At 37.0% G+C, this 26,427-nt stretch overlaps 1 protein-coding gene and 2 long non-coding RNA genes across 4 annotated transcripts; 1 reads left to right on the plus strand and 2 right to left on the minus strand.

Annotated features, from left to right (window-relative positions):
• Positions 1-26,121, plus strand: LOC140955095 (uncharacterized). Its single transcript, XR_012168817.1, has 2 exons — positions 1-334; positions 25,891-26,121. It is a non-coding gene; the product is annotated as an uncharacterized lncRNA (long non-coding RNA).
• Positions 3,166-6,490, minus strand: LOC118035964 (uncharacterized). Of its 2 annotated transcripts, none has more exons than XM_073406714.1 (2): positions 3,813-6,490; positions 3,166-3,645 (listed from the first exon to the last, which is right to left on the minus strand). In XM_073406714.1, exons 1-2 carry the CDS (start codon positions 5,893-5,895, stop codon positions 3,269-3,271), a joined length of 2,460 nt encoding a protein of 819 aa, XP_073262815.1. In that variant the 5' UTR covers positions 5,896-6,490; the 3' UTR covers positions 3,166-3,268. The 2 variants fall into 2 exon arrangements, with proteins under 2 accessions (XP_073262815.1, XP_073262814.1); XM_073406713.1 differs by having other exon boundaries at positions 3,789-6,490.
• On the minus strand, positions 19,704-20,484 carry LOC140955008 (uncharacterized). The gene is made up of 2 exons (XR_012168728.1): positions 20,140-20,484; positions 19,704-19,930 (listed from the first exon to the last, which is right to left on the minus strand). It is a non-coding gene; the product is annotated as an uncharacterized lncRNA (long non-coding RNA).
• Positions 26,122-26,427: the final 306 nt, after the last annotated feature.

The raw sequence follows: 26,427 nt of genomic DNA on the forward strand, positions 1-26,427 counted from the left end.
AGTCACAAGCAACTCCAGGACTAATAGGACTAGAATGATATGGACCATAATGAAACAAAATGTAAATATGAGGACCAAATTGGGATCAATTTCTAAATACAGAGCAATCCAACGGTGTGGATATAAAGCGTGGTTACAGCGAAGAGACGCTGACAGTGAGCGAATTGACAAACAATTCCTTGTTTCCAAAACTTAATTGATTGAAGAATTAATGGCAGGAGAAAACGCAATGTTCAAGTTCTTGAGTCCCAGACTCCGCCTCCAATCCACCGATATCCAAACTGCCGCCTTTTGGGGTGTCGCCGCCGGCACCACCGCTCTATGGCTTGTCCAGGTATAGATCTATCTCAACTTCGATACGATCTCTCTCTTTTCTTTCATAAATCAACAAGGTCTGATTTTTATTTTTTATTTTTTATATTTTTGGTGGAGAAATAACAAAAAATTAATTATATTTAAGATGGATCTCTTTTATGGATTTGTAATTTGATTTTCTTTTCAAGTGGAAGATTAGAGAAATAATAATAGAAACTGGGTGTTTGGGATTATATATTATTTATAGATAGAAGAATGATTAGAATTATGATGGAGTAGTAGAGCCATGTTTTTCTTTTTGTTCATTCTGGTTGCGTTTGATTAGTTAGTGTTTGGTTATTGTCTATCTGTACTTCTCTTCTGAAAGGAAAGAGATCCATTCCAACACCTTTAGATACAATTTACTTTATGTCTTTGGAACAGTTTTGGATTGAATTTGAATCTCTGTGCTTTTAAACATGAAGTTTTTTGGAACTGTTTTGGAGTGAATTTCGGAAGCACTCTGACCCCATTGTCTGTCTCTTTACCATATGTTATGTTGTGTTCTGGCATGGCATCAGATTGCTATTAGCTGCTGTTCCTAGTGCACGCGCGTGTGTATCCATTTGATCAACATATTACACTTCGAGCAGACATTACTGCCCTTAACATCACTTAACTGACCATATTTTCTCTGTGTAGCGGTGAAAAAATATCCTTTTTTAAAGATACTATTTCACCTATGAAGTTACAGATATCTAACATATTTACACATAATAAATTTTTTCAAAGTGGTGGTGAAAGCTTGTAAAAAGTTTTCCATGTTCCAATTCAACCTGATCCATTTTTTCTTAGCTGAACTTGAGCCTGTGATAGAAGTTGCATACTCTATAAAATTGTTCTTATTCAAATAGAGAACACGCTTTAGTGTATTCTTTTCAGGCATTAGAATGACATCCTTTCTTAATCTATGCTTTTAATAATTTTGCTGTAATTTTTCATTACATGTGATTAGCTATACTATAATATACTATAGAAAGAAAAAGGATTGAGAGAAAAATGTAAAATTTACTAACAATTGGATAAACACCCCCCCCCCCAAAAAAAAAAATCTAGAAATGTTTTGTGTATGTCAATGGTGCATAGTTGTTTTTAATCTGATTGTCTGCTTGCCCATATAAAATAGAAATGCTCTTGTTTCACTTTTTTGACGATTATGGATGGAAATGTGCTTTAACTGCTGATTTAAACCTGAGAAATTGTTTATCAAACATTATTGTTGATTATGTGTGGGCTAAGTTAAATATCTCAACAGGTGATGCTTCAATTTCATAAGCAAATGTGCTTTCTCTACTCCAACAGAAAGAAAATGTTTTTGCAAACTATGTTTTGTCCATATTGTCTCTTTTCCTCAATTTATGAACATGGAACCTTAAAGTTTTAATTGTTTCTTTTCCAGCCATTTGATTGGATTAAGAAGACCTTTTTCGAGAAAGGAAACACAGAAGAGAAGTGAAGAAGAATCAACTTTCTGATTTCTTCTTTCAGGTTGCTGAGAGAAACCATGAACAAAGTCGATATGAATAATGTTGTTTAATTTTGCACTTTATTGACGAGTCCTTGTTGGCATTATTCATGACAATGATTTGAGAATTAAACGCTTTTGTTTCTTGTTATATGTACTTTGGCTTGTCCCCCCCCCCCCCCCCCCCAATGCATTGCTGTAAGTTTCTAAATTGGTGTGTGAAAGGTAAGTAGAGTTAAATCTCTCTAAATATGCCAAAAGGAAATGAGACGGCAAGTACCTCTTGAATCATGAGGTTAAGTGTGTTGGGGTGATTCACAGTGGAGAAAATTTGAGTCTCTACTTAATTATATAACCGTACAAATGGTAGATTACTTCTCCACATATTTAAATAATGCTGGTGTGAAATTTTATCACAGTATCCTTTGCCTATGTGGTAGATTAATCAATGTATTCAATTTTTGTTAAGTGGCTTCGCTTTTAGAGAAACTATAATTTGTTCTTTTTTATTAAATTTTGTTTTGTTGGTTTTAGTTCTTTAGTTGCGGAGCACAAATAATTTGTTTTGTTGGAATACCATTTTATTGATTTCAGAATACTCTTAAATAGAGATAGAATTTTACTTGGAAACAAAGACTATTCAAAATTTAAAATTTTTGACATTCTCATAAGGATCTTCTGTAAAGTCCCAGTCACAACCATTGACAGTACGTTTGCAAACCATGTAGAGAGATTCTTTTAGACCCTGATTTTTCCTTCTCTTCATGCCTCTCTCCTAGAAGTCCTAAGAAATACATAGGTATTATTGAAGCTTCAATTCTTTTTATTTTTTTATTTAAAAAATATTTTTATTTTTTATATTAATTTAATTAATTAATTTTACATTTGATTTGATTTTATATTATTTGATTTATTTTTCTACTTTTATTCAAAGTATTTTTTTTTTAAATACATTGAATGGTATTATTGAAGCTTCAATCCTGCCCATCATGGTTGAATGGTAGCCTTTATCGATAGTCTATGTCTCCTTGTATTGGGAATGAGGGCAATTTTATATAAAAGATTCCATAATGAAAGTTTCACCAACCAATAAATAACTTTATCGTGTTCTTTGGGTTTGAATTTTCTAATAAAATGATGGAAATTCATTGGATGGTAGAGTGGGTCGAGCTGCTACCTTCTTACAGTTGATTATTTTGCCTATTGAAGCTCTTGTTTTTTTTTTTTTTTTTTATTGTTTTTTTAATTGTTTGAGCGATAACTTAAAATTTCATTCGTAGCATTGATCTTCAATTTAAAATCAAAATATTCTCAAACCAAAGAAAAACAAATTCTAATGCATAAAATATTGCCAACATAATTTGAAAGAAAAAAAGTTTGAAGATGAAATTCATATTACAAAAATTTATTGTTCCAATTGATAATCGAATAGAAGTAGTTAGCTATACACTATGAGAAGAGATCTCCCACACTTATTGTGCAAAACGCCTTGGGCAGTGGAGGGCACTTAGCTGTAAGCTCGAAAGAAATTTTTTCCATTGTAGGCCGAGATTGGGGATTGGGATGCAAGCATGCAAGTGCAATTTTTATCATGTGGACAACGCCCTCTGCTGCTCCTTTTTTAGGAAGCGATATGCGGTGGTCGAACACATCCTTCAATGGTGTATGTTGAGCAATCGGTGGCATCGACGATGATGACGAAGATCCTGGTGATAAGAGTGCTGAAATGAGATCGCCTGGGTGCCTTCCTGTCATCACCTCCATTGTTACCACTCCGAAGCTATAGACATCGCATTTTTCAGTCACCTTCATTGTGTAAGCTAGCTCTGAAAAAAAAAAAAAACTGATTATGCATGGTTTTTTATCAAATAGTTGAAAGAAAATATTTTATAATAAAAGCTAAAAAAACACTTTATATTATCTTCACTATTACACATTAGTAACTTGATGTTGAAATAAAGCTACGCACCTGGAGCAGTATATCCAAAAGTACCTGCAAATGAGGTCCAATTGGATGAGTCAGGCATCAACAGTCTAGCTGTGCCAAAGTCGGAGACGTGTGCTTCATATTCCAAGTCCAGAAGGATATTATTGCTGGTAATGTCTCGATGAATGATCGGAGGAGAGCAAGAATGGTGTAGATAGGATAAAGCTCCACCCACCCCTTTCACAACATTTAACCTTCTTATCCAATTGAACTCAATTGCTTGTTCCTCATTGGTTATAATCTTTCTCAACCTTCCTCTTTCAATGAACTCATAAACCAAAAAAGAATGCTTTGCATGTGAGCAAAATCCATACATTTTCACAATATTTTGATGTCGAATATTTGCCAACACACAAACTTCCTTTTCAAAAGCTTTAAAATCGGACACCTTTTCTGTTTGTGACCCGTGAAGTTTCTTCACAGCAACTACCTGTTCTGTTGGCATCACTGCTTTATAAACAGTTCCATATCCTCCTTCGCCAATGCAGTAGTTGGAGTTGAATTCCTCTGTAGCTTCAACGATATTCTCATACAACTTCTTCCCATCATGGCCCAATATCGTGAATATGTTTCGTTCTTGTTCATTTTCTGGCTCAGCGTTTCTCTTCCTAGCTCTTTTGCAGAGAATGTATAAAGCTCCAAACACTAAAAGCAAGCTTCCTAAAAGAGGGAGTACAATCAAAATCAAAAGCTTGTTGCTCTTTCTCTTAACAGTTTTGCTGCTTTTTGGAAGATTGCATGGCTTGAGACCATTGGCGTTGCCACATATACCCATATTATCCCTTAATGCCTCAAATGAAGCGTTGTGGAAGGCTTTCATATCGGGAATGGGGCCTTGTAGCTTATTGGATGATATATCCACAGTTGTTAAGCTTAACATGTCTTTGAAAGTGCTCGGAATCCGTCCAGAAAGCATGTTGTGAGAGACATTGAGAGTTTCCAACTTTTGCAGTTGCCCAAGTTGCCTTGGTATCTCTCGAGTTAGGAAATTGAAGCTAAGATCAAGATCTTGAAGAGAAAGTAGAATGCCTATCTCACCTGGAATGCTTTCTCTAAATTTATTACTGCTGAGGTTCAGTAACAATAAATTCGAGCATTCCCCAAGTTGTTTTGGAATCAATCCACTCAGATTATTAGATGCTAAATTAAGGATTTGAAGATTGGAAAGCATCTTAATATCTAAGGGAATGGCACCTGAAAGATGGTTGTTGTTAAGGAGAAGCTCGTACAACAACTTCAAACCCCTTAAATCTTTTGGGATGGCTCCTTTTAACTGATTTGATGACAGATCAATCAAGTGTAATTGAGTAGCCTTCCCAAGCTCTGGTGGTATCTCACCAGAAACATTATTGTTTGAGATTTTAAGGCTTGTCATGTTACGACAATCTCCCCATTTTGAAGAAAGCTCACCATAAAAATTGTTGTAACTCAAATCAATAAAATCCAAATGTGGATAGACACCAAAAACCTCAGAAATATTTCCTGTTAATTGATTCCAATCAAGTCTTACTCGGTATAAACCACTACAGTTTTTCAAGCTTTTCGGGATTGAACCTGAGAAATAGTTGTGGTCAACAAGGAATCTTTCCAATACTCCTCCATGGCATAAATCTAGTGGCAAATGACCTGTGAATTCGCTGCTACTCAAAGACAAAGACTTCAAATGGGTGAGATTGTTCATCTCTAAGGGCAATGGGCCGTGAAATTTGTTCTCATGTAATCTAAAGTCCACAAGCGATTTAAGTTGTCCTATTTCTGAAGGAACAAATCCAGATAAATCATTTTGACTTAGAGAAATTTGAGTGAGCATTGTCATGTTACCAGGGATGTGACTAGAGAGTTGATTATTAAAAAGACTAAGAAAAAATAAATTTTTTAATTTTTCAATGGAATAAGGGATTCTACCGGTTAAAACATTACTTAACAAGTCAAGTACATTGAGAGAGTGTAACAATTCAATTTCTTGAGAAATGGAACCAAAGAGTTTGTTACCCCAAAGATAGAGTGTGGATAGGCTTGTCAAGTTTCCAATAGAAGAAGGGATGGGACCAGAGAGATTATTTTGTTGTAGTGATACTTCAGTGAGCATGGTCAAGTTCCCAATAGAAGAAGAAATGGAACCAGAGAGTTTGTTACCCAAAAATAGAATACAGATAGGCTTGTCAAGTTTCCAATAGAAGAAGGGATGGGACCAAAGAGTTGGTTCATAGAAAGACCAAGGAAAGATAAATTTCTTAATTTTCCAATTTCATGTGGGATAGTTCCAGAAAGAGAATTGTTCGCAAAGTCAAGCCAAAAAAGATTGGGGAAGGATGAGAAGCTTAAACCATAAAGCGTACCTCTCAAACCAAAACTTTCAAGTGTCAAATTGGTGACGCTTCCAGAATTGTCACAGGTGATTCCAATCCAGTTAATGCAAGGGCTGATGCCGACCCAAGAGGAAAGGAGAGATTGGCTTTGGTTGTGAAGACTGGCTTTCCATTGGAGAAGAGCCTCAGCTTCTGTATTATTATTACCAAATGGTGAAGTTGGGGAGGAAGTGTGTTCAGCTAAAGCAAAGAAGGAAGAAGAGGTGAATATGTGAAGGAGCAAAAACAGGATGTGGAGAAAGAAGGAGAAGAAGGGTTTGTTTAGTAAGGACGTCGTCATGGTGTGTTTTTCAAGAGACATAGGATATGGTTTGCTATGGTACTAGATTAGGCTCTTCCATGGAGAGGTATTATTTATAGGTAGGAAAACATGATTGGAATTGTTTTTTTTTTTTTTTAATCATTGATTATTACATCTCTTCTCTAATTAAGTTGAAATTAACTAGGCTAGTGATAGTGCATAAAATCTAAATAAATTAAATTTATTATTATCTTCAAACACGAATTACTTAGATACATACTCTGTAAAATTTAATCGTTTTATTTTTATACAAAATATTTTATCCTCTATAATGAAAGGTCATTTCCAATAAATAAATAAATAACAACTTTTTTTCTAGCAATTTGATCACTAATTCAATATATCAATGGAAGATATTGAAATTGACGTGAGACACATGTAATTTCCAGTTCACTAATAATTTCCATATTTTCCACTGAAAAGAAATTGAGAAGACTACAGATCAGTACCCGTAGCAACCGCGGGAATAGAAAAATGAAGTTCCTGTCAATCCATTTTTCTGAAGTTCCTATCATTACACGGAACAGATTATAATTTTATTTTTATAAAAAAAAACATTTAAACTATTTTATCATACAGTATTTTATTTTTATATAAAAAAAATTAAACTATTTTATCTTAAATAGAAATGCTAATTAATTTTTCTAATTTTTTTTTATTTTTTATAAAAAAATATTTAAATTACACTTGAACTATCCTAAATAATTTTTTTTTTAATAAATGTTTTCTATTTTTTATAAAAAAATTTAAATTATCCTTTAATAATCCTAAACATAAATTCTAATTAATTTTTTTTTATTTGTTATAAAAAACATTTCAACTGCCCTTGAAATATTCTAAACAGAAATGCTAATTAGTTTTTTTATAATTATTTTTATTTTTTATAAAAATATATATTTAAACTACTCTTAAAGTATTCTAAACCGAAATATTAATTAAAATTTTTAATATTTTTTATATAGAAAATGAAATTATCCTTAAAGTAAAATACTAATTAATTTTTTATTACGCATATTTGTTATGATACTTTACCTTGATGCGAACACATTTTCTTCCCCTTCTAATTTTTATATCTGGTTTTCTAATTTATATCACTCTAAAAGAATGACATAACTTTAACTGTATTTATGTGTTATTGGTTTGCTTTGTTATATTATTATCATGTATGGACCTAATAAATTAAACAAAATCATGATAATCGTGTTAGATCTATTTTAAAGTATAATTGATGTTATTTTTTAAAATAATTTTTATTTAAAAATATATTAAAATAATATTTTTTTAGTTTTTAAAAATTACTTTTTGATATTAACATATTAAAATAATATAAAAAATTATTAATTTAAAATAAAAAAATAAAATAAAAAAATTTACAAAAACAAACACCTTAACATATGATAAAGGATTCTGGATCCGGTGGCACCTCAAGCTCTGCCGGGGAGGATGAGGCACGGGCTTCCATGAGCTCATGTCCACAGAAACACTACGTGCAATTTGCTCTACGAGAAAGTCTTTGGCAAAATCTGTACAAGTGGTCTCCATATGATATGGACATTTCACAAATGAGAGATGGAATGAGAAAAAGGTTTCTTGAAGGCAAAAGACATTGGAATGGGAGATTGCAAAACATAGCTAGCTGTAATGAAGGTTATTGCGATGTGTTTCCATACAAAACCGAAAAAGAAGAAATATTGACGACCCAGTAATTATTGCGATGTGTTTCTACATAAAACGGAAAAAGAAAAAATAATCAACCTTTGTGTACAGGACATCATCATTCAAACCAATTGATTCAATTTTTTTTTTAAAAATATCAAACTAAACTTTCAAATGCTGTCCATTTACCTTATAAACATTATCATTTTTTGGATTCTCAATATCAAAGGTTCCATAAAGATACACATGTTTCACAATAAATGGACCACTCCATCTTGATTTTAGCTTTCCAGGAAATAAATGAAATCGAGAATTATAAAGCAAAATGATATGTTTAATTTAGAATCTGTCACGAAACAGAGAGAAGAGGAAGACAAGGAGTAGAATACTGGACAATTGATAATCCTTTATTGAATTCAACCGGCTATATAAATAGCCATTACAACTAACGGAAATAAAGCAACTTAATACAATTAATTGCTACAGAATGAAACTGCACAATTAATTGCTGCAGAATGAATCTGTTGCTGTAGAATAAGAACCGTTTCATAACTGAAACAATTCCTCAGTATTATTGAATGAAAGTAACTGAAAATGTAATTAATTTCTGCCCACGTCCAATGCCCACGTTCACTGCACCTCTGCCCTGCATGTGTTGCATGCATTGAGTGAAGCACGTAACAATCTTGCCCACTCAAACTGTCCTTGTCCTCAAGGACGAAATTGGGGGTAAGACTTAAAAAACCGCCACTCATTTTCCCAAGTAGCATCCTCATCTGATGCACCCACCCATTTTACTAACACTTCAGCCTTAGGACGATATTTTCCTTTCTGAATTTCACGTCTGGCCACTATGGAATCAGGTTGGGGAAGAATTGAAGAATCGTCTGCGAGTGGAGGAAGTTGGGATGATAGAGGCGTGATTGATCCCAAATGTTTCCGTAACAAACTGACATGGAAAACATTTTGAATTTGGCAGCCTTTGGGGAGGTCCAACCGGTATGCCACGAGACCGACCTTGCTTAGTATCTGGAATGGTCCATAGAACCGAGGGGAGAGCTTTAAGGAACTTCTGAATGCAACTGTAGTCTGACGATAAGGTTGTAACTTCAAGTATACATAATCACCGACCTCAAATGAGACCTCTCGCCTCCGCTGATTAGCATGGATCGTCATTCTCTCTTGAGCAATACGAAGATTTCTACGAAGATCACGTAAGAGGGAGTCTCGGTCTTGGAGGTATTCCTCAACAGCTTGAACCTTGGCAGTCCCTAGAACATAGGTGAGCGGTTGTGGCGGTGGTATTCCATAAACAACCTCAAATGGAGTGATCTTGGTTGACGAATGAGTAGATGTATTGTAGCTAAACTCTGCCCAAGGTATCCAGTCCATCCAGGACTTTGGTTGTAGGCCAACAAAGCAGCGAAGGTATTGCTCCAGGACGCGATTAACGACCTCGGTCTGTCCATCGGTCTAGGGATGATAGCTGGAACTCATACATAATTGTGTCCCTTGTAGCTGAAAGAGGGTCTGCCAGAAGGAACTAATGAAGACCCTATCCCTGTCACTCACAATAGAGGTGGGAATACCATGTAAACGAACCACATTTGCCACAAATGTCTTAGCAACTGAAGCCGCTGTAAAGGGATGTTTTAGGGGAGTAAAGTGAGCATACTTGGAGAGACGGTCTACCACTACCATAATGACAGAATGACCGTTTGAATTGGGAAGGCCTTCAATGAAATCCATTGAAATATCTGTCCAGATTTGCGTGGGAATAGGCAAGGGCTGAAGCAACCTTGCAGGTTTCATGCAATCTGATTTGCATTATTGGCAGACTGCACACTTTTGCAGGTATTCCTTCACTGTCTGTCGTAGTCTTGGCCAGAAGAAGCTGTGGTTGATCCGAGAAAGGGTTTTATGGAACCCGAAATGTCCCCCCACAGGAGATGAGTGACTGTCAGCTAGAATCAACAGAATCAGGGAGGAGGTGGGACTTAGAAAAACTCTATCATTGTGGAACCAAACCCCATCACGTAGAGTCATTGGTTGAGAGGTATTCTTGCTTGTATACGAAGCATAAAAGGGATCCTGTTTCACCTCTGTTTCTAGTTGGGGCCACCAATCTGCGCGGGGAACTGAAATGGAGAGGAAGTGCACCTCTCCTATACGTGATAAGGAATCTGCAGCTTGATTCTCAACCCCCTTTTTATACTCAATAGTGTAATCGTATCCCAAAAGCTTAGGAAGCCACCGTGTCTGGGCAGGAGTGGTAATGCGCTGCTCCAACAAGTACTTGAGGCTTTTATGGTCCGTACGCACAATAAATGATTTCCCAAGTAGGTAATGTCGCCACTTCCGGATTGCTTTGACAACGGCTAACATCTCCTTTTCATATGTGGAAAGAGTAAGGGATGTTCCTTTAAGGGCTGCACTAAAATAAGCCACGGGGTGGCTGTTTTGAGTAAGGACGACACCTATTCCCAACCCACTGGCATCACATTCAACTACAAAGGGCTGAGAAAAATCTGGAAGGCATAAGGTGGGTGGAGTCGTGAGGGCCTGCTTGAGTTGATTGAATGCTGCCTCCGTTTCGTTAGTCCACTGGAACTTTTCTTTAGTCAAGAGTTTGGTCATAGGAGCAGCCATGCTGCCAAAGTGACGAATGAATTTCCTGTAATATCCGGCTAAGCCTAGGAATCCTCAAACTTCCTTGGCTGTAGTGGGTGTGGGCCAAGCCACCACTGCTTGTATTTTATCGGGGTCCACAAATACACCATCTTTGTTGATAGAATGCCCCAAATACTTAACCTGTTGAACTCCAAAATGACATTTGGATTCTTTGGCAAACAACTGATTAGTAGCTAAAATCTTAAGGACAAGTTTCAAGTGAGTTAGGTGATCTTCCCATGACTTGGAATAAACTAATATGTCATCGAAGAATACCAAGATAAATTGCCGAAGGTAGGGTCGAAAAAGGTCGTTCATGAGGCTTTGGAAAGTTGCTGGGGCATTAGTTAGCCCAAAAGGCATGACAATGAACTCATAGTGTCCCTCGTGAGTTCGAAATGCTGTCTTCGGAATATCATCCTCCTTCACACGAATTTGGTGATAGCCCGACCGTAAATCCAATTTCGAAAAGAACTTAGCTCCATGGAGCTCATCTAGTAATTCATCAATAACTGGTATAGGATACTTATCTTTTATGGTGATCTTGTTGAGAGCCCGGTAGTCAATGCAAAATCGCCAAGTGCCATCGGGTTTTTTTACCAACAAAACTGGTGAGGAAAAAGGGCTATTGCTTGGTCGTATGAGTCCCGATTCTAAAAGCTCCTTCACCATGCATTCAATCTCTGTCTTCTGATAGTATGGATATCTGTAAGGGTGCACACTTACTGGACCTGTGTTAGGCTGGAGGGGAATCATATGGTCATGTTGGCGTTGAGGAGGAAGACTGGGGTTAGGGGCGAAGACCTCTGCAAACTCCTCCAAGAGACACTGGATCGCTGAAGGATACGTATTTGATGAAAGAGTGTTTTTAAGGGGTTGAATTTGGAAGAAGAACCCCATCCTCTGTAGACCAGAACACTCCTTACTGTGCAGAATCCCAATGCTAGATGCTTCAGCCTTCCATCCAAGACCCTGCAAAGTATGCCTGACTCCGCCGATTATGAAGGTCATGGTGAGCTGTTTGTAGTCGGTCTCCACTGGTCCAAGGGTCTCCAACCATTGCACCCCTAAAACCACCTGACAGGCTGCCACAGGTAGAACATAATAATCAGCCGTGATGATTATTCCCTGGATGGATAACCTGACTCCTTGGCAACGGCCTACGCATTCCACACGTTCCCGATTAGCAACCACCACCTGAAGTTTCCTATCTTTGACGATCGGTAGGCCAAACCGAGTTGCAATGGCTTGGTCAATGAAATTATGAGTGCTGCCCCCATCTATCAACACTATCAAGCTTTTGTTCTGTAGTTTTCCCGAGACCCAAATCATTTGGGGATGCTCAGCACCAGCAATAGCATGGAAGGAAATTTCTGGTGTCACCTCTGTAAGTTCTGCCTCCAGTTGGTCTTCCTCAGAGGTCTCATCGCAAGGAGAGTCTTCTATCATGAACAACTGTGGCTGTTCACAACGATGGCCGATAGAGTATTTCTCATCACAGTAATAGCAAAGTCCCTTCCCTCGTCGTTCCCTAGCTTCCTGATTTGTAATTCTTCAGAATGGAGTTGTTGAAGGTGAGGATTCAATATTTGCTCGTTGATTAGGAGATGAGCCTATAATCCCAGGAGAAGGATTGGAGTGCCCCCTCTGAATTGTCATGACTGGCGATAAACGATTATTTGAAAAAGGCTTGCGTTGCAGTTGGTTGCGCTCTTCCACCAGTCGTGCCACTCCAATTGTGTCTGCCAAGGTTTTGGGCTGTTTAATCTTGACATCTAATCGAATTTCATCCCTTAATCCTGCAATAAAACAACCAACTAGGAATGTTTCGGGCAGGCCATCAACTTTATGGGAGAGCCTTTCAAAGGCTTCCTGGTAAACAACAACAGTTGAGGTTTGTTTCAATCGGGTCAAAGCTTCAGAGGGATCTTCATATTCGGTTGGACCGAATCTCAGTGAAATGGCCTGTGTAAGTTCATCCCAAGTGAGTGGCCCACGAAACTTTGTTAGCCAACGAAACCATTGTAGCGCAATGCCTTCCAGGTGGAATGCAGCTAACTGTACGCGTTGTGCAGCTCTAATGTTCTGAAACTCAAAGTATTGTTCAGCTCTATAAAGCCAACCAATTGGATCTTCTCCGTTGAACTTTGGAAAATTCAGCTTGAGTTGTGATGGATGTGGGTGATCAAAACTAGCAACAGAAGGAGGGCCGGTGGGTCGATGGGAAGAAGATTCCTGTGCAAATGGGTTGATGTCAGGAGGAATGGCTTGCGTACGTTGGGTGGTACGAATGGCCTGTAATTCAGTGAGAATAGTTTGTAAAGCTGCATTGAGTTGATCAAAGCTGGCCTCGTGCCTTCCCAAAGTCTCATTGACCTCATTGCGGAATTCAACATTAGTTTTTCCACGGGTGTCCATGGACTGAACCTGCTCTGATACCAAATGATATGTTTAATTTAGAATCTATCATGAAACAGAGAGAAGAGGAAGACAAGGAGTAGAATACTGGACAATTGATAATCCTTTATTGAATTCAACCGGCTATATAAATAGCCATTACAACTAACGGAAATAAAGCAACTTAATACAATTAATTGCTGCAGAATGAAACTGCACAATTAATTGCTGCAGAATGAATCTGCTGCTGTAGAATAAGAACCGTTTCATAACTGAAACAATTCCTCAGTATTATTGAATGAAAGTAACTGAAAATGTAATTAATTTCTGCCCATGTTCACTACACCTCTGCCCTGCATGTGTTGCATGCATTGAGTGAAGCACGTAACACAAAACTTTTTGATCAATATCAAATGTTTTTCTCAAGATTCTCTTATCATGAAACTCTTTGATTCTTACTTTATGAATTTTTGAATTCTCATATGCATCATTTCTTATTTCCTCAAGCTTATTTATTTGTAACTTACGCATCTAGCTAGCATAATCCAGGTTTGAATTAAAAGATTTAATAGTCCAATAAGCTTTGTGTTCAAGTTTCACAGGCAAATAACAAGGTTTTTCATAAACCAACTTATAAGGTAACATATCTAATAATGTTTTAAAAGCAGTTCGATAAACCTAAAGTGCATCATTTTAAATAAATAAATTTATTATTATTTTCAATCCCTCTGTAAAATGAATTAAATACTCACCCTGGCTTTAAGAAGATATCCTCTGTTTTCTCATTAAATTTTCCCTTTTACTATTTCATATAAAGAAATTAAATAAATTGAAAAAGATCGTGAAATGGAGAAAAGGATCAAATTTTCCCTTTCTCATTGTAGAGACACATTAGAGAATTTTAGTCTTAAATAAATATATATAACGATTCAAAAGAATATTCTGATTTAAAAATTTAAAAAATATCGCTCGTAAGGAATAAGTAATAAAGCTACTGAATAAGTGAATTGAATTGTTCAATAAAACTATGATTGCTCTCGTGCTTGACACGGCTTACTAATTTCTGATAAAATTCCATCTCAACTTTCTTTCCCCTTTCCATATCATAGTTTGCGACATTAACTGGAAAGTCCTACGTTCACATGCACACTGCCTCTAATATGTATACTATGAATGGATAAAGGTCTCTACAATGTCAAGTCTTCTCACTTTTGACAAGCTGGCAGAAAAGTGAATAACACTATGTTTTTCATTTGTTGATTCTACATTTCGTCCAAAAAAAAGGTCACAGACAGGAAAATTGGAGCATATGGGCCCTCTCAATTTCGACCAATTAGTTTGATTCATGGGTTATATAAAATAGTGGCAAAGCTCTTGTCCACTAGGCTCCGAAGCATTCTACCAGATGTGATAAGTGTAAACCAGTCTGTTTTCATTGCCGGGCGTCAGATTCTAGATGGTTTCATGATAGCAAACGAGGTTGTCCATAGTATTCGTAGCAAAAAGGACCATGGGTTTTTGCTAAAGGTAGATTTTCATAAAGCCTTCGACTCAATTTTATGGGAGCATATCGATTCTACCATGGGTTATATGGGTTTTGGATCTCACTGGAGGAAACTGATCTTTGAATGCATGTCCACCTCTAAATTGGCCATCCTGATTAATGGCTCACCAAGCAGAGAATTCAGTATGGAGAGGGGTCTCAGGCAAGGGAACCCCCTCTCTCCTTTCCTTTTTGACATAGCAGTTCAGGGGTTAACAGTTCTATTCAACAAGGCATCGAATTCAGGTTACTTTAAAGGTTTACAGACTTCACAAGGACATCACATAACCCATTTGCAATATGCAGATGACACTCTGATTTTCCTGCCGAATGATTATACCTCTCTATTACATGTCAAGAGGATCCTCCGCTGGTTTGAGATCATTTCAGGACTGAAAGTTAATTTCTATAAAAGCTCACTTATAGGAATTAATTTGGATAACAAATACACTTCAGGTCTGGCTAACACAATTTTCTGTCGCAGTGACTCCTTCCTAGTCAGATACCTTGGGTTGCCTCTTGGTGCTAACCCAAATAGGCTCTCCACTTGGAAACCGATATTGTCCACAATCAGAGCAAAGTTAAGCAAATGGAAAGGGAAGTTTTTGAGCATGGCCGGAAGGATATGTCTTATTAAATCTGTCTTAAACTCGCTACCTCTATACTATATGTCGGTCTTTATTATGCCAAAGGGCATTGCAAAAGCAATATCCTCAATCAACCGTTGTTTTCTCTGAAAGGGCTCCTCAAATTCACATGGTATTTGCAAGGTTGCTTGGCATAAGATAATTAAGAGTAAGCCACTGGGAGGTCTCGGGCTTGGTTCTATTCACAGTAAAAATCTGGCTATGATGTTTAAATGGCTTTGGAACCTTGACAAAGGAGTGGTAGGAGGTTGGCAAGAGCTCATCTTACGAAAGTACCGGCCACATTTTTCAAATGGCCTTTCTGTGTTTGCAGGTTCTTTATCTCCAACTTGGCGTGGCATGGTATCTGCAATTTCCTTAAATCACAGCATAGCCGCTCCCATCCAATCCAATGTTGGGTTTAAGGTGGGTGATGGGAGAAACATTAGGTTTTGGTCTGATTCTTGGCTAGGCTATGCAGCCCCTTTCCAGTTCATGTTCCCTAGGCTCTACAACCTCTCCCTACAGCAATCTTTAAGCGTTGCAGAAGTTCATAACCCAACAAATAACTCAATCAATCTTTCTTGAAGAAGACCACTTCGATCCCGAGAACTCTGCATGTGTGAAAGCTTGATAGCAGAAGCGGAATGTGGCCTAGTCTTCTCTGATGGTGAAGACAACAAGATTTGGAAACACCATAGCTCCAACAATTACACAGTCTCCTCTGGGTGCCATCTCTTTGACGGTTTAAATGTTTCAGGACATCTGCACTCCCCTGCTTTGCTTTGGAAAGGGTTTGCGCCTCCAAAAATAGATGTGTTCATATGGCTTCTTTTCAATGGTAGTGTCTGCACAAAGGGTTTCTTAGCTGAGAGGAGAATCATCAATTACGAGAAAGCTCTTTGTCATTTCTGCTGCAAGGAGATTGAGACTACACATCATCTTTTCCATCTTTTTCCAAAATCATGGTCTCTTTGGGGCAGACTATTTAGTTGGTTTGGGTGTGTAGGTTGTCTGCCAAAAAAACCATATCATAACCTTTAGGAATGGTCCAACATGGTAAAAGGAAAATTCCAGCGTCAGGCAATTACCCTTCTCTGTAAAGGATTATAATGGTCAATTTGGATAGCGCGCATCCACATGATCTTTGACAACAAAACTCCAGACTGGGATGTGATTTTTGACCTCACCTTTCATCGGTTGGCCTTTTGGTTGAAGTCCTTTGTTAAAAATTTCAGCTATACGGGCTCTGATCTTTATAGGAATCCTGAATGTATTATGAACTGGACTAACTAGTCAGGTCTTTAGATTCCTTGTTTTCTTAATGTATTTTTATTTTCTCATGTAATCTTCCTTATCAGCCCTCATCTCCTTAATGGGGGCATATTATTTATAATATTCTCGATTACTATAAAAAATAAATAAATATGGGCCCTCTCTATATATACTTTCTTTACTCCAAATTTAGTATTAATGGATATATTGTTATCGTGTTCTTTGGGTTTGAATTTTCTAATGGAAATTCATTTCATTACAAAATTCAACAACGAGTTGGAAATTCATTGGTCGGTAGAATGGGTCTTGCTGCTATCGTGGTCTACATATGATATGGACATTTCACGAATGAGAGATGGCATGAGAATGAGATTTCAATGGAAGATATTGTAATTGATTGTGAGACACTTGTGGGTGTTTTTTTTTTCTAGCAATTTGATCACTAATTCAATATATTCAATGGAAGATATTGTAATTGACGGGAGACACTTGTGGGTGTATCGCTTTGTAATTTCCAGTTCATCAATAATTCCTTCTCCCTTTCCATATTTTCCACTGAAAAGACAACGGAAAAGTGTTTGTGAGAGACTCACCAAATTTCCATATTGATGGAGGGCCAACTTTAACGAAGAGACTGAGAAGACTATGGATCAGTACCCGTAACAACCACGGAACAAGTCAAACAAGTATGGTTTGTAATACAATAAATTTTAATTGGTTGGATTTTAAATTTATTTTTTAAAAAATATAAGTTTGAATTTTATAAATTTTAAAGTAATTAAAAACTTATATAATTATTAATTTTAAAATTCATGAGATTAGTCGAGATACATATTAATTATAAAAATACTAATTAATTTAAAAAATATTTAAATTACACTCCAGTATTCTAAATATTTTTTTTATAAATATATTCTATTTTTTATATAAAAAATTAAACTATCCTTAATAATTCTAAACATAAATTTTAATTAATTTTTTTTATAAGGACGTCGTCATGGTGTGTTTTTCAAGAGACAATGGAGATGGTTTGCTATGGTGCTAGATTAGGCTCTTCCATGGAGAGGTATTTATATATAGGTAGGAAAACATGATTGGAATTGTTTTTTTTTTTAATCATTGATTATTACATTATTTCCATGGTTTGCTATGGTAGATTAGGCTAGTGATAGTGCATAAAATCTAAATAAATAAATTTATTATTATTTTCAAACACGAACTACTTAGATACATACTTGTAAAATTTAATTGTATTTTTTTATACAAAATATTTTATCCTCTATAATTTCTTCTCCCTTTCCATCTCGAAAGAGAATAAGATAGCTTCTTTATGACCAATTGACAATGAAAGTAAATAAAGGGTGATAAAAAGCAAGGAATTCTATGAAATAATTCTAATCATTATAAAATGCAACATCAAGTTGGAAATTCATTGGTTGGTAGAGTGGGTCTTGTTCGAATGAGAGATGGCATGAGAATGAGGTTTCTTGAAGGCATAAGACTTTGACAATTCTGTTTAAAGAAGAAATCTTTGTTCAGCACAGACATTGGAATGGGAGATTGCAAAACAGAGCTAGTTGTAATGATTGCGATGTGTTTCTATACAAAACGGAAAAAGAAGAAATATTGACGATCCAGTTCTTTGAACAGAAGTAGACAAAGAAAGATGGTGCAAACACAAAGTCTACGTTGCGAGACAATAGGTCATTTATTGAGGTTCTCACAAACAAAAAACCCCATCCGATCAGTATGGAAAGAAGAATGATGCAGTATGTCTCCACAGATGAAGATAAGGAATGGCTTTATAGGAGTTTGGTAGGGAATATATTGCCCAATGTCGATGTCGCAACCATGGAGGCAAATATATTACAAAGCGTTGATAAAACAATGAGCTTTAGATTTTTAGGTGCCAGCCAGGGGATCATCACTTTTGTGGACCGGTTGAGTGTACAACAAGAACAAGCAAAGGAGGGGTCTGTATTGCAATCACTTTTTACTAACCTCAGACAATGGGAAGGAAGAACTAGAGCTCATGATCGATTCGCTTAGATAGCAATTTTTGGCCTACCAATGGAAGGCTGGAACAAAAATTGCATTGACATTCTCCTGCAGAGTAGGCGAAACATTGTTGGCTATGATACAACATGTGTTAGTCAAGGATCCATCTCCGGTATCAGAGTTCTCATTAATACTAGAAAGTTGGAACCTTTGCACGATCAAGTGATTCTCGAGCTTGATGGAACACAAGTCGATGTTAGCTTGCAAGAAATTAAGGGTGATCTCATCCCCTCACTCACAACAGTCAAGCACTCCATGGATGTCTCTCTCTACACGGAATCTGTGCTATCTGATGATGAATCAGGGGAAGTGGAAGTGGAAATTATTCCGGCAGCATCAATTCCCAGGGCTACAACACCAAATGCTGAATTTGAATTCTTATGTGTATGGGATAACCAGAACCAGGTTGACAGCACATCTCTCACATCTGCTATATCATCCGAGTACCTGCATCCAGAAATCACGGAGGTCTGCAGACATGCAGCTCTATCAGACGATTGTATGTACGATGATAGTAACCGTTTGGCTTTGGTTCCTTATGACTACGTTGGGGTGGCTACAACTGAGTGCATAGAGACAGCTGTGCATCAAACATGATGTTTTTTCAAGAAAGATGGGCTGGACCAGCAAACCGGTTGCATTAGCGAAGATTTGACAATGACGGGCCAAGACGAAATCCAAAAGCCATCCAATATGGGCCAGATATCAAGTGTTATCCCAAGCAGTGGGCCATCTTTTGTCAATTTTATTAGTTCCATTGCAGATCCAATCGAACTATGTGATTTGAAATTACAGAACAGGAGATCCCAACGCAATAAGGCAAATATAGTTGACAATGGGGTTAAGACAACAAATTTTAAAGTTTAGGGATAAAATTATCAGATTTGAGAATAAATTGGTCAGAAATTGAAGAATTAATAAGTTTGTGGAATTAATTAAAACTTTGATTTAATTAATTAAATAAATTCAGGGACTTAATTGAAATTTATACAAAAAGGGCAAAATTGAAAGAAATTTTTATTTGCTTAGGGGTCCAATTGCGAAATTTCCAAAGTTCAGGGGTCAAATTGAAAATGTCCACGGGTTGCTTGAAAACGTCGCCGTTGCTGGGAACAGCTGTGTTCGTCGTCTCCATCCCGGTTCAAAAGGCTGAAGATCTGCAACAAATTTGATCCGATCGTGGACCACGTCTCTTGCCCATGATCCCTCTCGTGATTTGAATAACAGTCCTGCAAAGATGGGATTGATTTAGGGGGGAAGCTCTCGAGCTCTATAAAAAGGCACGAACAAGCCAGCACCAGGGGGGAAAACCCAGCAACAATGGAAAAAAAACAAAGTAATTTACCCAGAAAAAACAGAAGCAGGAGGACCCAGAAAAAACTAGAAAAACGCAAGCAAAAAACCCAGAAAAACAGAGCCGGGATAAACAGAAAAAAACCAGAAACAGGGGGGAAAACAGAGGACGCGCAGAAATAAAGATAGAGACGAGTATTGGCGCTCATTGCCTTCGTCCCTGCAAACAACGAAAACCAGGAATCAAAAACAAGTTCCCCTCAGGCCGGTCTCTTCATCATCCTCTCGACTGGAAAACCCAGGAGACACACAGAAAAAAACACAAGCAGAGGAAAATCACGAGATCGCTACCACTGCCTTCAGCGTTTCCAGAACCTGAAGAGAAAGTAAAGGAAAGCAGAAGAACGAGCAGAAGAGAGGAGGCAGTGCCCGCCAGCCAGAGCTTCGTCATCGTGTCCATCGATTCCAGCAGACCAGGTAAGTGGTTTCTTCTTCTGCATTTATTTCAAATGCCTTATGCACTGTGCAAGTGAATTTTAATTCACTTGCACAGAGCAGCAGCACGCGTGCGTTAACGCACGCATGCTGCTGAGCCCAGCCGGGCTGGCTGGGCTTAGCCCAGCCCATATGGGCTGAGCTGGGCCCAGCCAAAAAATACTATGTTGGGCCGGGCCGGGCCCAGCCCAAAAAAACAAAAAAAAAACAGAAAAATAAAAAAAGAGGTAGAGAAAAATAAAAAATAAAAAATGTGTATGCATAAATAAAAATAATATGAATTTATTGGTTTATTCACTAATGCCAGAGTTAGGAATAAAAATACCGGTTTAAATTTATATTATTTTTACGCGTTGTATTTTATTTTATTTGGATGAATAAAAATAATGTAAATTTATTGGTTTATTCACTGACGCCAGAGTCAGGAATAAAAATACCGGTTTAAATTTATATTATTTTTATTCGTTGTATTTTATTTTATTTTAGCTAGAAAAATAACAAATATGTGCATGCGTAAAAATGAATGTAGTATTATTTATTTATTCACTGGCGTCAGAGTCGGGAATAAAAAAAACATTTGATTTAAATTTATTTTTTTAGCTACGTAATATTTATCAACGCCAGAGTTGGAAATATTCGTAGTTAATATTCACTGGCGCCAGAGTCAGGAATATTGTAAGTAAATTTTCATAACATAAAAAAAAAAAAATAAACATTTAGCAATTTAAGACGAAACTAGCAATGCAGCCTGCCTCAGGCAGGACGTTTAAGGGGTGATAATATCTTCCCTTTTACGTAATCAGTCCCGAACCATAGAATCTCTGTTGACTAGTTAGAGTTCCTAGTGACCATAATACTAGGTGGCGACTCTTTAAATAAAGAATATTCCCATCAAAGAACAGGATGCCAGAAATCCATTCTTTCCAAAGATTTAATTAAATTTTTAAGGCCGTCGCAATGTCGGGTGCGACAATCATCATCCTTCAAAAGAAGAAAATCGCGCAAAATGGAAAATCGAAGCTCTAAACAAGCTGAGATGGGAATCACTGAGTATTCAATATCCGATAATGGAATCATGAATAGAAATGCTATTATTCGATCTGGAAGGGACCTAGCTAGAGAGGATGATGCAAGCAGTGTGCAAGTTCTTTTTTCCTGATCATCTGATAAACAAACACCTGAGACTATACATCCTGACCCCAGGGATGAAGCGAACTCTTGCTGGGTGGTGGGAAAAGCAATATTGCAAAGTCATGAGGACAACCATCTCATGACACAGACACTACACCAGAATTAAACATCTGGTAGATGAAAGATGGTTTAGTTTGACCTATTGAGGTAAGGAAACTTACCATCACTGTTTCTCCAGTCTTTCTTTTCTTCGATTCTTCATTCAAATCACTAGATGGCAGTAAATTTTTCTTTAGCGGTCTAAATCCCCTCTCCCCCTTCTTTAACGTACTAAATGTTAGTGGGAGAAACCACTAATGGTTGCTTTGAAACACTCAGAGGGGATAAAACACACGGTTTTATTACAAAAAAAAGAAACTTACAATTAATTAACACAAAAGCTTAACACAATACACGCCCTCTCTCTCTATTCTCTTTCTAGTTTTTCTCTCAATTCTCTCCACCTTGATCAGATCTCACGGTTCTGATCATGTAGCCACTTTGCTTCTCCACAATTGCTTTAAAATCTTTAAAACAATTGAATACTTCTGACTTCCTCTTCAGAAAGTATATCCACGTCTTTCTACTAAAATCATCAGTAAAAGTGAGGAAGTACCTATTTTGTCCAGTCGACATAGGCGTTATTGGGCCACACACATCTGTGTGCACTAACTCTAGTGGCCTCTTTGCTCTCCAGTTGACTTCTTTGGCAAAACTAGATCTGTGATGTTTGCTGAGGACACAACTCTCACAGACTTCATCTGGATGATCAATGTGAGGCAAACCTTTGACCATCTTCTTGCTTGCTAGCATCTTCAGACTTGTGAAATTCAAATGTCTAAGCCTCAGGTGCCAAAGCCATTCTTCACTGTTGGTGATGACACTCAAACACCTTGCTGCATCATACTGGATGTTCAAAGGGAACATCATATTCTTGGACATTTTCACGTAGGCCATTAATCTCTCATTATTGTCTCTAATTGTCAGATGACAATTCTTCGAGCAAAAAGTATACCCTCTCTCCAAAAGTTGACCTAAGCTGATCAGGTTTTGCTTTATGGCTGGGACATAATACACATCGGCGATGTAGCTGGAATCGCCATTCTTCAACTTGACTGGGATGCTGCCTTTACCTGTGAATGGAACATCGGTGGAATGGTCAAAACTTGTTTTGGACAACTTTGAAAATTCGGATATACCCCAAAACACTTCTGTTTTCTGACGAACGGGGCTCTGATACCAATTGTTGGTGGGAGAAACCACTAATGGTGGCTTTGAAATACTCAGAGGGGATAAAACACACGGTTTTATTACAAAAAATAGAAGCTTACAATTAATTAACACAATAAACACCCTCTCTCTCTATTCTCTTTCTAGTGTTTCTCTCACTAAATAGTCAAACATCGAAGTAAACAAGCAGTTGACTAACATACCTGAAATGATTCCCTCCAATTCACAATGAACACATGTGGGACCATCGTCAATAGCTTGGCATATTCGACAATGTCTCACACGTTCAATATCCTCTTCCTTTGGGTTCGCCATTGTTTGATCAATTTCCAAAATTCGATCAAGTAACGTTTGTCTAGAAGCTTCCAATTGATCTAAATGAGTCTGGATGTGGTACTTCAGACCAGTAATGCTTCATAAACTGAAGTGAGATCAGTATTGGTAAACTACCATAATTAGAATTGATATCCGGACCAAGACTGCATACCAGTCAAAGGTTTTCTAACTTAGCTTTGAAGTTCAATGGGGAGTATAAGTTGGCAAAAATACAAAGCGATTACATATTATGATCAAAGAAGTTGAAATAGAATGATATAATTATTCATTGCGCATATTCTAGACAATCACTAACCGTGATGCAATTCTTGATGATCTCGAATTGTTTAGAGTCCCTGGGACAGCCTCTTCAATCTTTCTTATCAGCTCACCTGTGGAATCCTTGTTCTGTTCTGCATGATTGAGAGCATCCAACCACCAAACTGTATGAAGATTTTCTCTCTCACCAAATGCATTACAAACCTTCAAAAGAATTACAATCTTGCTTAAGACCGAAAGACTGAAAACAAATAAGAAATGCAGAAAAAATAGAAAATTTCTAGTTATGCCACCCCTTAGAATATGATAATCAATTCCTATGAAATAAAGGTGCCATCTTTGTTTTAGATTTTTTAAATGAAAACAGTAATGAAGTTGTGGTGATCAACCGTAACAATGTTATACTCACCTTTGACATAGCACACTAGAACATACTGAAAAGCAGCCATTCTGCTTGCAGACCAATGAAAAGTCTGGTTCAAATGACTAAGTAATACCTCACTCACTCAAATAGATGACAGAGGGTTCAACTACCAGAAAATAACAGATTAGGGCCTATTTTTGTGTGAGAAAATACTAGCATGCAAGAAAACCTGGTAGACAATGGCAAACAGAATGGGTTTGAGTTAGAATCCTAAACACTGAATCATGAAATACCATCATGAAAGGGAATTCCTATTATTCTCTTTGAAGGGGAATGGGTTTGAGGTGGGATTCTTTCAGGAATCATAAAAGCAGGCTGTTAAAGATTTGCTTCTCCTATATCAGTGTCTAATTTGTGTAGGAACCAGCTCGAATCAGAGCAGTGTTTGTGGGCAGAGAATGTGAGAACTGGTAGAAAACAATTCCTCCTGACCAAAAACGCAGAGAACACATCTACATCTTGATGAAGTCCAATGAGCATAGGTTTCTGCTAATGAAATTTGTGAGTGGGGTGAGGTTCCTGAAGTTGTATATATCTATACTGAAACAAATACAGTTCCCTTCACTTTGGCTAATTATACAGATTTGGATTGGCTGCAATATAATCCAGCATGAGGCCAATCATGGAGGTTTAGTGTTGCATGACCTAATTTTTATACACATCTATATAGTTTATCTGATTATTCAATAAAAAAAAAAGGATTTCTAGATCAAATATATGTAGTCGTGAGATATAAAGGTGCCATGTTGTCAACTCTACATTCAATGAAATAACCACATCCAGATATACTGATAATTTATGTAAACACGGCTCTATTTATGACATAACATTGCATTATGAGAAAGTTTATATCATGTTCCAACATGGAGGAAACATACCTGTGTGTATGACTTATTAAAGTCTAGCTGAGCTGCAGAAAGTTTTGAACTAAACACAGACAAGTATTTCTGTTTGAAGTTCTCACACGCTGTTCTCAAATATTGAGTACTGAAGGATGTGGATGACATGTCATGATTATTGTTGCCTTTTTTATTACCAACTGAGCAATTTTCTGCTAGGTCCAGTGAATTCCCTGAATCAATGGTGAAATCTGAATCTTCACCACTGACTTTTTGTTTCTTTGCATCATTTACATCACATGTTTCAGTGAATTCCCAGCAAGAATATGTGGAGAGGGGCAGGAGTTTGAACCATCAACAAAGCCGAAAACTCCTTGGCCTAGAAGATACAATTTCATCTGCATTCGCCAACATAAATAATTGGTGTTTGTTAGTTTTAGAGAGATGACCTGATGAATGTGGAAGAGGGACACAATTGCCACAGCAGAAGCTGCAATGGCTTCAGCAGAAGAGAATGGCAGCAAAGGAGCATTATTGGGGTTGAAGAGAGCATGGCCAACATCTGTAGGTTATGGCCACTGTAGAACTGAAGCTGAAGAAGAAGGTGGTGCTGCGGTAGGAGAGGAGCATGGCACCATCGGTGCTGCTGCAGAGGGAGAGATGGCTACCGGCTGGGAGGGATCCATTGCAGAGAGGAGAAGAGGTGTTTTAATTTATTTAAGGCTTTAATACCAAGTTGAGAATAACAGAATAGTTTAGGTTGGCCTTAGCCAACCTTTTCTATTTATATATGTAGAGCAGAACACGGTAGTAACCGTAGAGATTACAACATTAGAATAATTCTACATTAATTTTCTATTCAGAGATATACATGTTATACATTATATGCTCTTGTTTCACTTTTTTTGACGATTATGGATGGAAATGTGCTTTAATTGCTGATTTAAACCTGAGAAATTGTTTATCAAACATTATTGTTGATTATGTGTAGGCTAAGTTAAATATCTCAACTCAATTTCTACAAATGCGCTTTCTGTACTCCAACAAAAAGAAAATGTTTTTGTAAACTATGTTTTGTCCATAGTGTCTCTTTTCCTCAATTTATGAACATGAAAGCTTAAAGTTTTAATTGTTTCTTTCCCAGCCATTTGATTGGATTGAAAAGACCTTTTTCGAGAAAGCAAACACTGAAGAGAAGTGAAGAAGAATCAACTTTCTGGTAACAGCTTTCTGATTTCTTCTTTCAGGTTGCTGAGAAAAACCATGAACAAAGTCGATATGAATAATGTTGTTTAATTTTGCACATTATTGATGAGTCCTTGTTGGCATTATTCATGACAATGATTTGAGAATTAAACGCTTTTGTTTCTTGTTATATGTACTTTGGCTTGTCTCTCCCCCCCATATGCATTAATTTCAGTTTCTAAATTGCTGTGTGAAAGGTGTAGAGAAATCTCTCTAAAACATGCCAAAAGGAAATGAGACGGCAAGTACCTCTTGAATCATGAGGTTAAGTGTGTTGGGGTGATTCACAGTGGAGAAAATTTGAGTTTCTACTATAGAACCGTACATGGTAGATTACTTCTCGAAAAGCAGATTTAAATAATGAAATTTTTCGCAGTACTTTGCCTGTGTGGTATATTAATCAATGTATTCAATTCTTTTATTAAATTTTGTTTTC

This window comes from Populus alba, chromosome 19 (assembly GCF_005239225.2).
Source record: "Populus alba chromosome 19, ASM523922v2, whole genome shotgun sequence".
In the NCBI taxonomy this organism is placed as follows: domain Eukaryota; kingdom Viridiplantae; phylum Streptophyta; class Magnoliopsida; order Malpighiales; family Salicaceae; genus Populus; species Populus alba.

Bases quoted from the DNA above. Each gene is read 5' to 3' on its own strand.
- LOC118035964 (XM_073406713.1), bottom strand. From the start codon at position 5,895: ATGCTCACTGAAGTATCACTACAACAAAATAATCTCTCTGGTCCCATC. The intron at 3,646-3,788 runs GTGCGTAGCTTT...TTTTTTTTTCAG, and splicing joins TTTTGGATATACTGCTCCAG to AGCTAGCTTACACAATGAAG.